General features: G+C 57.2%; 1 protein-coding gene across 2 annotated transcripts in view; it reads right to left on the reverse strand.

The window, feature by feature from the left end:
* The window catches only part of RHBDF2 (rhomboid 5 homolog 2), a 28,810-nt gene that overhangs the window by 1,310 nt on the left and 14,817 nt on the right, over positions 1-12,683 (reverse strand). Inside the window, exons 3-18 of one of the 2 annotated variants that reach the window (XM_010387518.2) lie at positions 9,175-9,345; positions 7,572-7,693; positions 6,920-7,115; positions 6,611-6,814; positions 5,488-5,616; positions 5,002-5,120; positions 4,676-4,870; positions 2,831-2,942; positions 2,526-2,600; positions 2,164-2,325; positions 1,816-1,925; positions 1,622-1,685; positions 1,428-1,522; positions 1,032-1,107; positions 785-885; positions 466-619 (exon numbers count right to left, since the gene is read on the reverse strand). In XM_010387518.2, the coding sequence (XP_010385820.1) occupies positions 466-619; positions 785-885; positions 1,032-1,107; positions 1,428-1,522; positions 1,622-1,685; positions 1,816-1,925; positions 2,164-2,325; positions 2,526-2,600; positions 2,831-2,942; positions 4,676-4,870; positions 5,002-5,120; positions 5,488-5,616; positions 6,611-6,814; positions 6,920-7,115; positions 7,572-7,693; positions 9,175-9,324 (2,064 nt within the window). In that variant the 5' untranslated portion in view covers positions 9,325-9,345. Of the gene's footprint in view, positions 1-465; positions 620-784; positions 886-1,031; positions 1,108-1,427; positions 1,523-1,621; positions 1,686-1,815; positions 1,926-2,163; positions 2,326-2,525; positions 2,601-2,830; positions 2,943-4,675; positions 4,871-5,001; positions 5,121-5,487; positions 5,617-6,610; positions 6,850-6,919; positions 7,116-7,571; positions 7,694-9,174; positions 9,346-12,683 lie in introns of those variants that run through there. The other variant, XM_030923705.1, reaches the window with a different exon arrangement.

Below are 12,683 nucleotides of genomic sequence, written 5' to 3' on the forward strand. Positions count from 1 at the left end.
GCTCCACCCATTCTTTCAGCAAACACTGAGTGCCTACTGTGTACGTGCCTGGTGTGGGTCCACAGGAGTAAGCAAGACAGACAAGCCTGTTCCAGGCCGCACACGGTGGGGAGAGGACAGACACTGAACACGCTAGATCAGTCAGGTGGAACTGATCAGACTGCTGACTGGCGCACGAGGCCATTTCCTACCACTCGACCTAGATACCTAGCATACTGTCAGGCAGTGGGCACGGTAATGAAGATAAATGAGGTGGCAGAGGGACAGGGTGACTCAAGAGCACCACTCTTCCCACTTGCTGGGATTAAGAGACCAGCCAGTAAGCCCCCAGCTTAGCTGTCCATCCGCTGTGGAGCCCAGCACAGGAGGGGCCCTGTGTCCCTCTGGCAGATCCCAGGTGGGTGGAACAGAAGCAGCAGGGCTGGCCCCCGTGTGCAGAAGGGGTCCCGTCCTCCACATCCTCACCTCTGCCCGGTACGGGAGGAAGATGGCGCTGGCGAGGTTGCCTGTGATGCCGCTGAGGATGAAGATGATGGCGATACGGTGCCAGCCGGCCAGCTTCTCCAGGTCCCTCAGGATGGTCATTTGAAAGACCACAGACACGAGGCAGTGCACCATGCTGGGGGAGGGACATACCAGGCAGCGGCCTTCAGCCAGGCACTTCAGGAGCAGTAGGCTTCGGCGGGCTGGACCGGCCATGCCCTGGCCCAGGAACCTTCCCCCAGGGGTCCGGCTGGGCAGCCATAACAGGGGTGGGGTTCGGGGGCAGTGAGGAACCTCTTACCCAGCATGTAGGAAGAGAGACAGCCAGAGCCTGTAGAACTGATCTGGGACCTCAGGATTGAGGAAGGGCAGCAGCCCACACACCTTGTCCAAGCAGTGCACCTGGGGGTGGGCGTATGGTGCTCAGCGCTCCAGAAGCAGGCTGAGTCTGAGGCCCCGACATGGGAGGGAGTGTGTGAGCCCCAGCCCCAGCAGACTTCCATGCCCATCGTTCTGTTCTCCACTACCCCAGGCCTGCCTCGCCTCACCTGGGAGCAGAGCGTTGCTTCTTCATGGAAATAGCCGTGCATGAACTCACAGTACTCCCGGGTGGTGATCTCACAGCTGGGGTGGGGTGGTGAGGCAAGAGGGGACATCAGGGTGCCGAATAACCGCTGCCCACCTCGCCCAGAGCCCAGCACCTGGCTACAGCAGGCATCACTGGCAGGAAGGGGGATGCCCCTTCCAGAGCCTTCCACTCTGGAGCAAGCTCCCTTCCTCCAGCTCACACCATGGGTAGCCCCAGAGCAGGGGAGGGAAGGACAGTTATCGGAGGGCATCAGCCCAGCGGCTGTAGGTGGTGACAGTGGAGGAGCAGAGAGCCCACAGGAAGCCGCAGCTCAGGGGGCAGTGGGATGGCTGAGGCCAGGGCCCAGGTCGCTCACCTGCCCTTGGTGCCAATGCAGCAGGGGCGGCCCTTGATCTCGCAGTCCATGTGCAGGAAGCCTGTGTGGTTACTTCTGGCCTGCTCTGTGCAGATCTGCCAGGAGGGGCACAGGCATGGGAGTGGGCTGTGCAGCAGGCAGGTCCCCCGTCCCTGACCTTCCCAGACCACTCCCCGCCGGGGACACTCACTCACCGGCCACTTAGTGATGTCATCGGGCCAGATGTGGGCACCGCTGGAGGCTGGCTCCTCGCAGGTCCTGGAGACAGGGTTCAGATTGGGCTGTGGCACACCCAGCCTGCCACGTCCACCTACTCACCTCCCTGTGGGTGGCTCAGATGGCTTGGCTATGCCTGACCCTCAGGCCCAGCAGAGGCTCCAGGCCCTACCTGGGGTCCTGGTGGCAGACAGCCCCCGAAGTCCGCTTCTGGCCCAGATCAGACTTGTCCATGGGGGGCCCAGTGTCATCCTGCCACTTGACAAAAGTGGCCAAAGTCTCCTGGAGGGCGGAAGAGGACTGGTCGGTCATGCCGGGGCCAGGTCACCCCCACTGGAGTGGGCAAGGACAGAGGCTTTTCCCATCGCCCCAGGGCTCAGTCTCATCTGGGGAACTCTGGGAAGGATGGGGCAGGAAGGAGGGAACGTGGCCCTTGAAGGGCCCGTCCACCAGGCCAGGGCAAGTGGAGTTAGTCTGGGACCAGGGTCTGGCAGGGGAGGGAGGGAGGGCCTGCCCCCACCGAGCAGTCCTTCCGCTGGGTCTGGATGCAGCCCGAGTGGTCGTTCTGGACGCAGCAGCCCGAGTCCCGCTCCAGGTCTCGCTCCCGCAGCACCAGCTGCTCGATCTGCCGGTCCTTCCGGATGCAAGGCGAGAACTTGGCCCCCAGGTGGATCAGGTCAATCTGGGGAAGGGAAAGGGAGGGGAAGGAGAGAGTGAGTTTGAGTCCCGGACCTGGGAGGGGTCCATCACTCCACCTCTGTCCCGCAAAGTCTCCCCTTGATGAGGGGCCTGCGGGTGGGTGAGGAGCCCACCTGCCCAGCTGGGGGTGACAGGGCACAGGGACTCCTGGCTCAGATGATGTCCCCCAGCCTGGGCCCTCACCGAGCTGGGGCCGATCCAGAAGTTCTCCTGCTGGATGTACTTCACGCTCTCGTACACACCTTTGTTCCGCAGCACCTGTCACGGAGGTAGTGCAGAGGAGGCCTCAGAACAGTGTGAGCCCTGGGCATGGGGGGCTGCGGCAACTGTCCCCAGGGAAGAGCCTCCAGGAAGGGGCCAGGCTATGGCGAGCCTGAGCACTGCCCTGCTGGGGCCAGATTGTTGCGGTGGGAGGGATTAGGTACCCACGATGCTGAGGCCTCCTGGGGGAGGCTGGGATCCCCAGCATGGAGCCCGACCCGACTCACCAGCTGGGTGGTGACATGCTGGGCAAAGCCCACGGGTGCGATGCCATACGTGCAAATCACCAGCAGCGTGATGATGACATGGACGAAGGTTAGCCAGTAGGTGAAGTAGGGCCTGTGCAGAGAGGCCTCAGGTCAGCCGAGCCGAGCTCCTATTCCAACCCCCAGTCCCGGCCACGGGGCCACCCTGGCCCAGTCGCATGGCTCGCCTGGGCTCCCTGCTCTGCCCTGTCAACTCATCTCAAACCAGAGCAACTTTTAAGATGAGCCTCCAAGCATCTCTCTCCTGGCTTAAAACCCTTTGATAGCTTTCCACTGGCCTTGAGACAAATTCCAAAATCACCCCCTCTTGCTGGCTGCAAAGCTTTGCCTGCCCGACCACCTCTCTGGTCTCTTTGTCTGCATTTCCTGGGATGCACTTTGCCCTTGCAGCCCCAGGGCCTTTCCACATGACACCAGTTTGTCCTGACCACACCCCCTCCCCACCAGCTGTTCACTCTCCCTCTCTGTCCTCCTCCAGGACACCCACCACACCTTTCATTGCTTGTTATTTTATATACATATATATATATATATATATATAGAGAGAGAGAGAGAGAGAGAGAGAGGAGATAGAGAGAGAGAGAGAGAAAGATGGAGTCTCCCTCTGTCACCCAGGCTGGAGTGCAGTGGCGTGATCTCGGCTCACTGCAAGCTCCGCCTCCTGGGTTCAAGCGATTCTCCTGCCTCAGCCTCCCGAGTAGATGGGATTACAGGCTCCCACCATACCCGGCTAACTTTTTTTTGTCTTTTTAGTAGAGACCGGGTTTCACTGTGTTGGCCAGGTTGGTCTCGAACTCCTGACCTCAGGTGATCTGCCCACCTAGGCCTCCCAAAGTGCTGGGATTACAGGTGTAAGCCACTGTGCCTGGCCATTGCTTGTTATTTTCTTTTTCTTTCTTTCTTTTTTTTTTTTTTGAGACGGAATTTCGCTCTTGTTGCCCAAGCTGGAGTACAATGGTACGATCTCGGCTCGGCTCACTGCAACCTCTGCCTCCCAGGTTCAAGTGATTCTCCTGCCTCAAGCCTCCTGAGTAGCTGGGATTACAGGCACCCGCCACCATGCCCACCTAATTTTTTGTGTTTTTAGTATTTGCCAGGCTGGTCTTGAACTCCTGACCTCAGGTGATCCACCCACCTCGGTCTCCCAAAGTGCTGGGATTACAGGCATGAGCCACTACACCCTGCCTGCTTGTTATTTTCTAATTTGGGCCCAGTGTTTATTGGGCTGCTGTGAATCAGATGCCCTGTTCTTCCTCAAGGGCTCTGCACAGCCTCTCCCAGAGTCCCCTCCCTCCCAGCCCCAGCTTCTTCTTTTAAAGTAGAGGTAGGGTCTCATCATGTTGCCCAGGTTGGTCTCAACCTCCTAGGCTCAAGCAATCCTCTTGACTCAGCCTCCCAAAGTGCTAATAATTACAAGTGTGAGCCACGGCGCCCAGCCCCCCAGCTTCTAACTGGCCTCTGACTCACCCTGCCCTCCCCGCTGCACCCTCTGGGGGCTCCATTTCAGGGCCTGCAGGCAGCGACAGTCAATGAACATTTGTTGACTGACTGCTGTTAGGGAGCAAGGCTGAGGACACAGGCTCAGAAAGCATGGGGTGGAGGAGAAGCAGCAAGCACCCCAGGCCCTTCCCAGGTCATGTGCACAACCCTTTGGACAGGGTGCGCCTTTGAGCTTGTCGCTACACTCCTGACCCGCAGGAGGCACTCATGAAACACCTGCTGAATGAGTAAGGGAGCGCTTCAGGAGGGCCCAGAGGAATTTGGAAGCTTCCAGGCCCTCCTGTAGACTCCAGGGCGCCGCCTCACCGGTGGCTGTCGAAGCTCTCCAGCTGCCGCTGTACGGTGCTGCTGATGCTGCGGCGGTAGCTGCGGTTCAGCCAGTTGCCCACCACGCCCAGGCCGTAGTGCCGCTTCTTCCGATCAAAGGCAAAGTGCTTCACCTTGGAGGCGATGCGCTTCCCGCGCCGGGGCCCAGGGACTGGGGCTCGGCCACACTCCTTCCTGGTGGGGATGGTGGCTTTCAGCCTGATACCCCCACCAAAACACTCCCAGACCCCACCAGGGTGGCTCAGAAGAGGCTTGGGGGCCAGGCTGGTGGCTGGCCTGGAGGAGGGACTCTGCCCAGCACTCACAGAGGGATTTGCACCCCATCGGGGGAGACGGGGGAGGCTGAGTGTGGGATCCCTCGGAAGTAGCTGGCAGAGAGTGGGGGGGACTCAAAGACATCATCGGGCATGGAGCTCATTTCTTCCTGGGGTGGGGGACATGAAAATACAGTGTAAGGAGTCTGTCCCACACACTGCCTCCCAGCGCCTCAATTCAAGGGCAGGACACGGCTGAACCCACAGGCTCTTCACAATGAAGCAGGAAGCCACATGCCCGTCAGCCCCAGTGGTGACTTTCCCGGGTGGCACTGTGCCCCACCACAGGTCTTCGCCCTACCCAACAGAAAGACGGGGGCCCAGCAGCTTCACACAGGACCATGCCACATCCCACCAGTGGGCCTCTGGGTCGCTCAGGGGTTCCTGAACATGATCAAGGCCAAAGTCACCTCACCCAGCTCCCAGGCCACCCCACCCCACCGCTGCTGTCCCCGAGGGCCCACACCCCATGCTTGCCTTACTAAAAAACGAGGAGTCAAACGTGTCTGCCCCATCGACCGCATCCTCCTCCAGGAAGCTCGGGAAGGCAAAGCTGCGCTTAATCACCCGGCACCGCTGTCCGGTGGCATCCAGCACCGAGCGCCCCTGTGCACAGGCAGAAGCACAGCCATCAGGACCAGAGCCTGGCCACCTGGGCCCCCAGCCCCAACACCGAAGGAATCATCAAGCCCATCCGCCTGCAGGCAGCACCTTGGGAGGAGGGATCCTGCCCAAAGCATAGAGGTTCTGCAAGCTGAACGGGCAAAAGGAGCTCCTGAGACTGGAAGGCCAGGAAATGAGGCACCAGCTTCCGCTGGCACACCACTCTTGGCACAGTTTGGAGTCACCTTTCCCTTGGTCCCTGCTGCCCCTCTGCCTTGGGCTGCTGGTACCCTAACACTCAAAGCAACCCACATTCTATACCCTCACTCCCGAGGCTTGGGCCACGTCTCCCTGTCCTGTTTCTTGGCATGGAATACCAGGCCCCTGCCCACCTTTCTGACCCCATCTCCTGCCACAGCTCCCAAAACCACCCAGCTGCTCCCTCAAAACACTGCACTTCCTCTGGGCTCTTGGCCCTTGCACAGGCCATTCCCTCTGCTGAGAATTCTGTTCCCTTCCTTCCCTAGTGAACGTCTCTTTGTTTTTTTCTGGGCTTAACTCAGTGTCTTCCCTGATACCAGCCGCTCTCCTAAACTGACCACCCTGAATGGTGACCCTCTCACCCTGGGCTGCGAGCTCAGCCAGGATGGCGATGGCTCTGCACCCAGTGCCCAGCACATAACAGGGACTCGGAAAATCCGGATGGGTGAGGAGCGAGTGCATATCTCCCTTCCCACCTCCCCAGCTTAAGAGTCAGCACAGAGACCAGGTTCCAAAACTTGGCAGGGGGTCACACGAGATTTAAGACAGAAGGATGGACGCCTGGGTGCTAGGCTTCGAGGTCCCTCTTTGCCCAGGGATCCCAGCACATCCACTGTCCTTGGCACCGAAGGCAGATGGCCAGGTGAGCTTTAGGGGATGCTACTAGGAGGAGTGGCAGGGAGGGGCAAGGGAGGGAGGCTGGGCAGAGGTGGGGGCCCTGCAGGGAGCCCTGTACCTTGAGGAGGGCAGCAGCAGCTTGAAAGCTCATGTGGGCCACAGACATTCTCTTGCGGCGCGGCAGGTGGGAGTAGCCAGAGCGAACGCTGGTGAAGGAGGTGAGGGACAGGACTCCGGGGGTCAGTGGCGGGTGAGGGGCGTGGGGCCTGTCCATCTCCTCCGGGTGGCGGAAGGCCCGGCCCCGGGCCAGTGGATCCACAATCTGGAAGGGAGCGGGGTGGTGAGCGGATCCACAATCTGGAAGGGAGCGGGGTGGTGAGCAGAGCCACTAGGATCCCCACCCCCGCCCCTTTCCCATGGATCCCACCTTGGGCATCTTGCAGGGCTTTGGGGACTCAGTGCCTTGGAAAGACGGTGCCTCCTGGCTGGGGAGCTCCAGGTCACGCTGGCACGAGGCCTTTAGGCGGCCGTAGCGCACGCTGCAGTGGTGCAGGCTACGGCGCTGCCACTGCTGCCGCTGCCCCTCCCAGTCGCCACTGACTCCAAACCACTGGGCTGCGCCCCTGCGGAAGCAGACAAGGGACAGGTGGGCATGTGCCTGTCTGAGCCTGTGCATGTGAGTGTGCAGAAGGGGTGATGGCACATGTGTGCTCGCATGCCTGCAGGGAGGTGGGGGGGCACATCTGCCTGTGAGGCCCCTGGCTGGAGCCCAGTGACCAGAAGAGCAGAAGCAGGGGATGAGTGGAGCATGAGGAGCCAGGCTAGGGCCCCAGGCACCTCCACACTGATCCACCCAGCTCCTCGAAGCCCCCCAGCCTCCACACCATGACATTCCACAAGGCACATACCCGTTTCTCCATCTATACCATGATATTAGGTCGCAGGGAGACATTGCTCATTAATGGCTGCCGCCTCCTTCCAGAGAGGGGACGCAGGGACCAGGCCCAATAACGTCCAGGCACCAAGAATCCATAGGTCACTGGGTGGGGGGTGCTGGGCTTGGGTGTAGGGGGGCTCACTTGCGGATGCTCTGGGACAGCGAGGCCTGGCGGCGGAAGCCGGGGCGCTTCTCTGAGCTCTCCTGCCATCGGCTGCGTGGCTCCTGGAGGCTGACGCTCTTCAAGTAGGCTGGGTTCTTCCTCTTGGGGAGGAAGGAGGGAGGGCAGGTGGTGGTGTGTGCAGCCCAGGTCCTGGGCTGGCTTTTCTTTAGCCTCCCATTCTGAAAACCCTGAGAACACACCTCAACCCCGATTTATGCCCCAATCTTTCATTTGGAAATATATATAAATGTATGTGTGTGTGTGTGTGTGTATATATACATATATTTTTGAGATGGAGTCTTGCTCTATTATCCAGGCTAGAGTGCAGTGGTGTGATCTCGACTCACTGCAACCTCCACCTCTCAGGTTCAAGCGATTCTTCTGCCTCCTGAGTAGCTGGGACTACAGGTATGTGCCACCACACCCGGCTAATTTCTGTATTTTTAGTAGAGACAGGGTTTCACCATGTTGGCCAGGTTGGTCTCGAACTCCTGACCTCAAGTGATCCGCCTGCCTCAGCCTCCCAAAGTGCTGCAATTACAGGCATGAGCTACCATGCCCGGCCTATATATATATATATATATATATATTTTTTTTTTTTTTTTTTTTTTTTTTTGGGACAGAGTCTTGCTCTGTTGCCCAGGTTGGAGGGCAGCGGCACCATCATAGCTCACTGGAGCCTCGACCTCCCAGGCTCAAGCAAGCCTTCTACTTCAGTGTCCTAACTAGCTGGGTTACAGGCATGTGCCATCACACCCACCTCTTTTTTCTTTTGCAGAGACAGGGTCTTGCTGTGTTGCCTAGTCTGGTCTCAAGTTCCTGGGCTCAAGTGATCCGGCTGCCTCAGCCTCCCGAAGTGATGAGATTACAGGCATGAGGCGACCGCACCCAGCCTCATTCTGAATTTAAAATCGCCATTGTCTAACGTTTCTCCATCAATCCCAGCATGTGTTTTCCTAACTCCTCATCCAGTCCCTCCCCTCTGTGCCATGATGCTCCTGCCTGCTGCTGTGTCTTGTGCAGAGCTCTTGGGTGAGCGGGGGGCGTTAACATCGCTTCCCTTTATACTCCAGGCTGTGCAGGGAGCCCACGCTGCTACAAGCCTGTTTTCAATGAGCTCTTTATGGGGCACTAGACCAGACTGTCGGAAACACTGATTCGTTTTCGTCCTCTCACAGGAAGCAGGCACTGCCTAGGCGGGCTGCTGATGCCAGGGAGACACTGTCCCCTGCTCACCCACGTCAAAGAAAGCCCCCAGCCCTCAGAAGAGAGACCAAGAGTCCAGGCCTAGGGGGTGAAATGAAAACAGCCAGGGCCCCAGGGTTACCAGCAAGCCCTTTCTTGGGGCTGGGCCTTCCTATGTGCCTCTGACCACAGTGAGAGTGAGCCCGGTTCCTGGCCTTACTCCCTGTGATATTTCGGGCCCAGGAAGGAGGGGGTGGGGCCTGAGTCAAGGGCTGCACAGGCAGCAGCTGTGGCTCAGGAAGGAGCCCCTCTGGGAAGTGAAACTGTCCAGAAGGTGTCACATGGGCACATCTGTTGCCTGTGGCAGGACAGTGAGTCCCCAGGCCAGCCCCCTTACCTCAGGCAGCATGCTGTCCTGCTCGCCAGGGGCCTGGTTCTCTTTCTCGGGTGGCGGGATGGTGATGGAGAGGTTGGGTGGCTTCCGGCTCTGCAGGCGGCTGCTGGACACAGAGGACACGCTCCCGCCGTTCTTGTCAGCAGAGGCCATTGTGGGCAGGCGGTGGGAGGGCTGGAATGGAGACCGAGAGAGCAGCGGTGGGCGGTGGAAGGGGTGGCGGGGTGTCAGGACCCTGACGCCAGGGCACGCAGCCCAGACCGAGAACCGACCTGCCTAAAGTTGGTTCAAACATCCCTGGAGGGCCAGGCGTGGTGGCTCACGCCTGTAATCCCAACTACTCGGAAGGCTGAGGCAGAATGGCTTGAACCCAGGAGGCAGAGGTTGCAGTGAGCTGAGATCGTGCCACTGCACTCCAGCCTGGGCAGCAGAGCAAGACTCTGTCTGAAAACAACACACACACACACACACACACACACACACACACACACACCCAAAAACAAACATCCCTGGGGACTAAACCCAGCCTGAACCAGGCTGAACCTCATGCCCAGTGGTTGGAGTGAGGTCTATTTCTGAACATCATTTGCATCCCGGACCATATGGGTCTGGGAGGTCCTCAACTTACTACTTCATTCAATTTCTGATCTCTCTGCTCCAGGCAAGAAACAAAGCCTGAAAAGAACACGAAGATTCAGGCCAGGGACGGTGGCTCACGCCTGTAATACTAGCACTTTGGGAGGCCGAGGTGGGCCAAGAGATGAGAAACCTACCGTGCTGGTCCCTGTCCTCCAGGGTCGCCCAGTTTATTTTTCTTGTCTTTTTTCTGTAGAGGTGGGGTCTCTCCATGTCAGCCAGGCTGGTCGAGAACTCCTGGGCTTAAGCCATCTGCCTGCCTCGGCCTCCCAAGTACTGGGATTACAGGTACAAGCTCACCGCGCCCAGCCCCAGTTCAGTTTTCAAAGATAACTAAAACTGGCTGGGCGTGTGGCTCATGCCTGTAATCCTAGCACTTTGGGAGGCTGAGGCAGGTAGATCACCTGAGGTCAGGAGTTTGAGACCAGCCTGGACAATGTGGTAAAACCCCGTCTCTACTAAAAATACAAAATTAGCTAGGAGTGGTGGCACATGCCTATAATCCCAGCTACTTGGGAGGCTGAGGCATGAGAATTGCTTGAACCCGGGAGGCAGAGGTTGCAGTAAGCCAAGATCCTGCCACTGCGCTCCAGCCTGGGTGACAGAGCTAGACAATGTCTCAAAAAAAAAAAAAAAGATAACTAAAACTGCCACCTGTCTGGCACTTTTCCCCCATAGTGAGAACATTGTTTAACAATAAAAGTGACATATGCTCATTGAAAAAAAAAAAAAATCACACAGCCGGGTGCAGTGGCTCACACCTATAATTCCAACACTTTGGGAGGCCGAGGTAGATGGATCATTTGAGGCCAGGAGTTCGAGACTAGCCTGGCCAACAACGTGAAACTCCATCTCTACTAAAATACAAAAATCAGCCAGGCATAGTACCTCATGCCTGTAGTTCCAACTACTCCGGAGGCTGAGGCAGGAGAATCGCTTGAACACGAGAGGCGGGGATTGCTGTGAGCCAAGGTCATAGCACTGCACTCTAGCCTGGGCGACAGAGTAAGACTCGGTCTCAAAGAAAAAAAAAATTCAGCTGGGCACAGTAGCTCACGCCTGTAATCCCAGCACTTTGGGAGGCTGAGGTGGGCAGATCACGAGGTCAGGAGTTCGAGACCAGCCTGGCCAACACGGTAAAACCCCTTCTCTACTAAAAACACAAAAAATTAGCCAGGCGTGGTGGTGGGTGCCTGTAGTCCCAGCTACTCGGGAGGCTGAGGCAGGAGAATTGCTTGAACGCGGGAGGCGGAGGGTGCAGTGAGCCGAGATTGTGCCATTGCACTCCAGGCTGGGTGACAGTGAGAGATTCCATCTCAACAAAAAGAAAAAAAAATTCAGTATTCTATAAAGCAGAACATGAGCACGTGACCCACCTTTCCCCCCACCCTCTGGAAGGCCTCTCTGGGCCTGGAAACTACATACTTCAAAATTTTACACATAACTCGTAACTGTTTTTTTTTTTTTTTTGAGACAGGGTCTCACTCTGTTGCCCAGGCTGGAGTGCAGTGGTGTGATCTTGGCTCATTGCACCCTCCGCCTCCCAGGTTCAAGCAATTCTCCTGCCTCAGCCTCCCGAGTAGCTGGGGTTACAGGCGTAAGCCACCATGCCCTGTCCACACTCTATCTGCATTGTAGACAAATTTCCCTGTTAACACATACAGATAGACCTTTTTTTTTTTTTTTTTTTTTTGAGATGGGGTCTCACTCTGTCACCCAGGTTGGAGTGTAGTGGCATGATCTCGGCTCACTGCAACCTCCACCTCCCAGGTTCAAGTGATTCTCCTGCCTCCGCCTCCTGAGTAGCTGGGATTACAGGCATAGGCCACCATGCCCGGCTAATTTTGTATTTTTAGTAGAGATGGGGTTTCTCCATGTCGGTCAGGCTGGTCTTGAACTCCTGACCTCAGGTGATCCACCTGTCTCAGCCTCCCAAAGTGCTGGGATTACAGGTGTGAGCCACCATGCCTGGCCCTAGGCCTCTGTCTTTTTTGATGAATGCAAAGATTTCATAGAGTGGAATGCACCAGGATTCACTTAAGTCCGGATTGCTGGTTATTTAGGATGTTTCCGGAATTTGAGACATGGGTCTGATGTTGCAACTAACACTCTTGCATACACCACATGTGCTTGTTTTAGTATTACAAGATCAAGTTCTGGAAGCAGAATGGCTGGGTTGAAGGGTAAGTGCATTCCGAATTTCAGTGGCTCTTGCCCAGCACTCCATCTGGGGCTTTCCCGTGCATATGCCGCCAGTCCCCAATTCCCCTCTGACTCCACCAGAATTAACACCCTCTGCCTGTTTCATTCTCTTCCTTTCATCTCTTGCTCTGCCCCATGACTGTCTTCTTGTTAAAACCCCCAGCTGTGGCTGGGTGCGGTGGTTCACGCCTGTAATCCCAGCACTTTGGGAGGCAGAGGTGGGCAGATCACCTGAGGTCAGGAGTTCGATACCAGCCTGACCAACATGGAGAAAGCCTATCTCTACTAAAAATACAAAAAACATTAGCTGGGCATGGTGGCGCATCCCTGTAATCCTAGCTACCCTGGAGACTGAGGCAGGAGCATCGCTTGAATCTGGGAGGCTGAGTTAGTGGTGAGCCGAGATCTCACCGCTGCACTCCAGCCTAGGTGACAGAGTGAGACTCCATTTCAGGGGAAAAAAAAAAAGAGCAGATGGCTTCACACACTGAAGCACTGTGTCCACACAGACACCTGGACAGGAAGTGTTCGGCGCACGGCTCTGCAGAGCCCGAGCAGGGAAACAGCACAAGTGCTCGTCAGCAGATGAAGGCACGAATATAAAACGTGATTGAGCCACACAATGGAGCATCCTTCAGCCATGAAAGGAAGGATGTCCCAACAAAGCTACAACA

Source organism: Rhinopithecus roxellana, chromosome 19 (assembly GCF_007565055.1).
Source record: "Rhinopithecus roxellana isolate Shanxi Qingling chromosome 19, ASM756505v1, whole genome shotgun sequence".
Taxonomy (NCBI): domain Eukaryota; kingdom Metazoa; phylum Chordata; class Mammalia; order Primates; family Cercopithecidae; genus Rhinopithecus; species Rhinopithecus roxellana.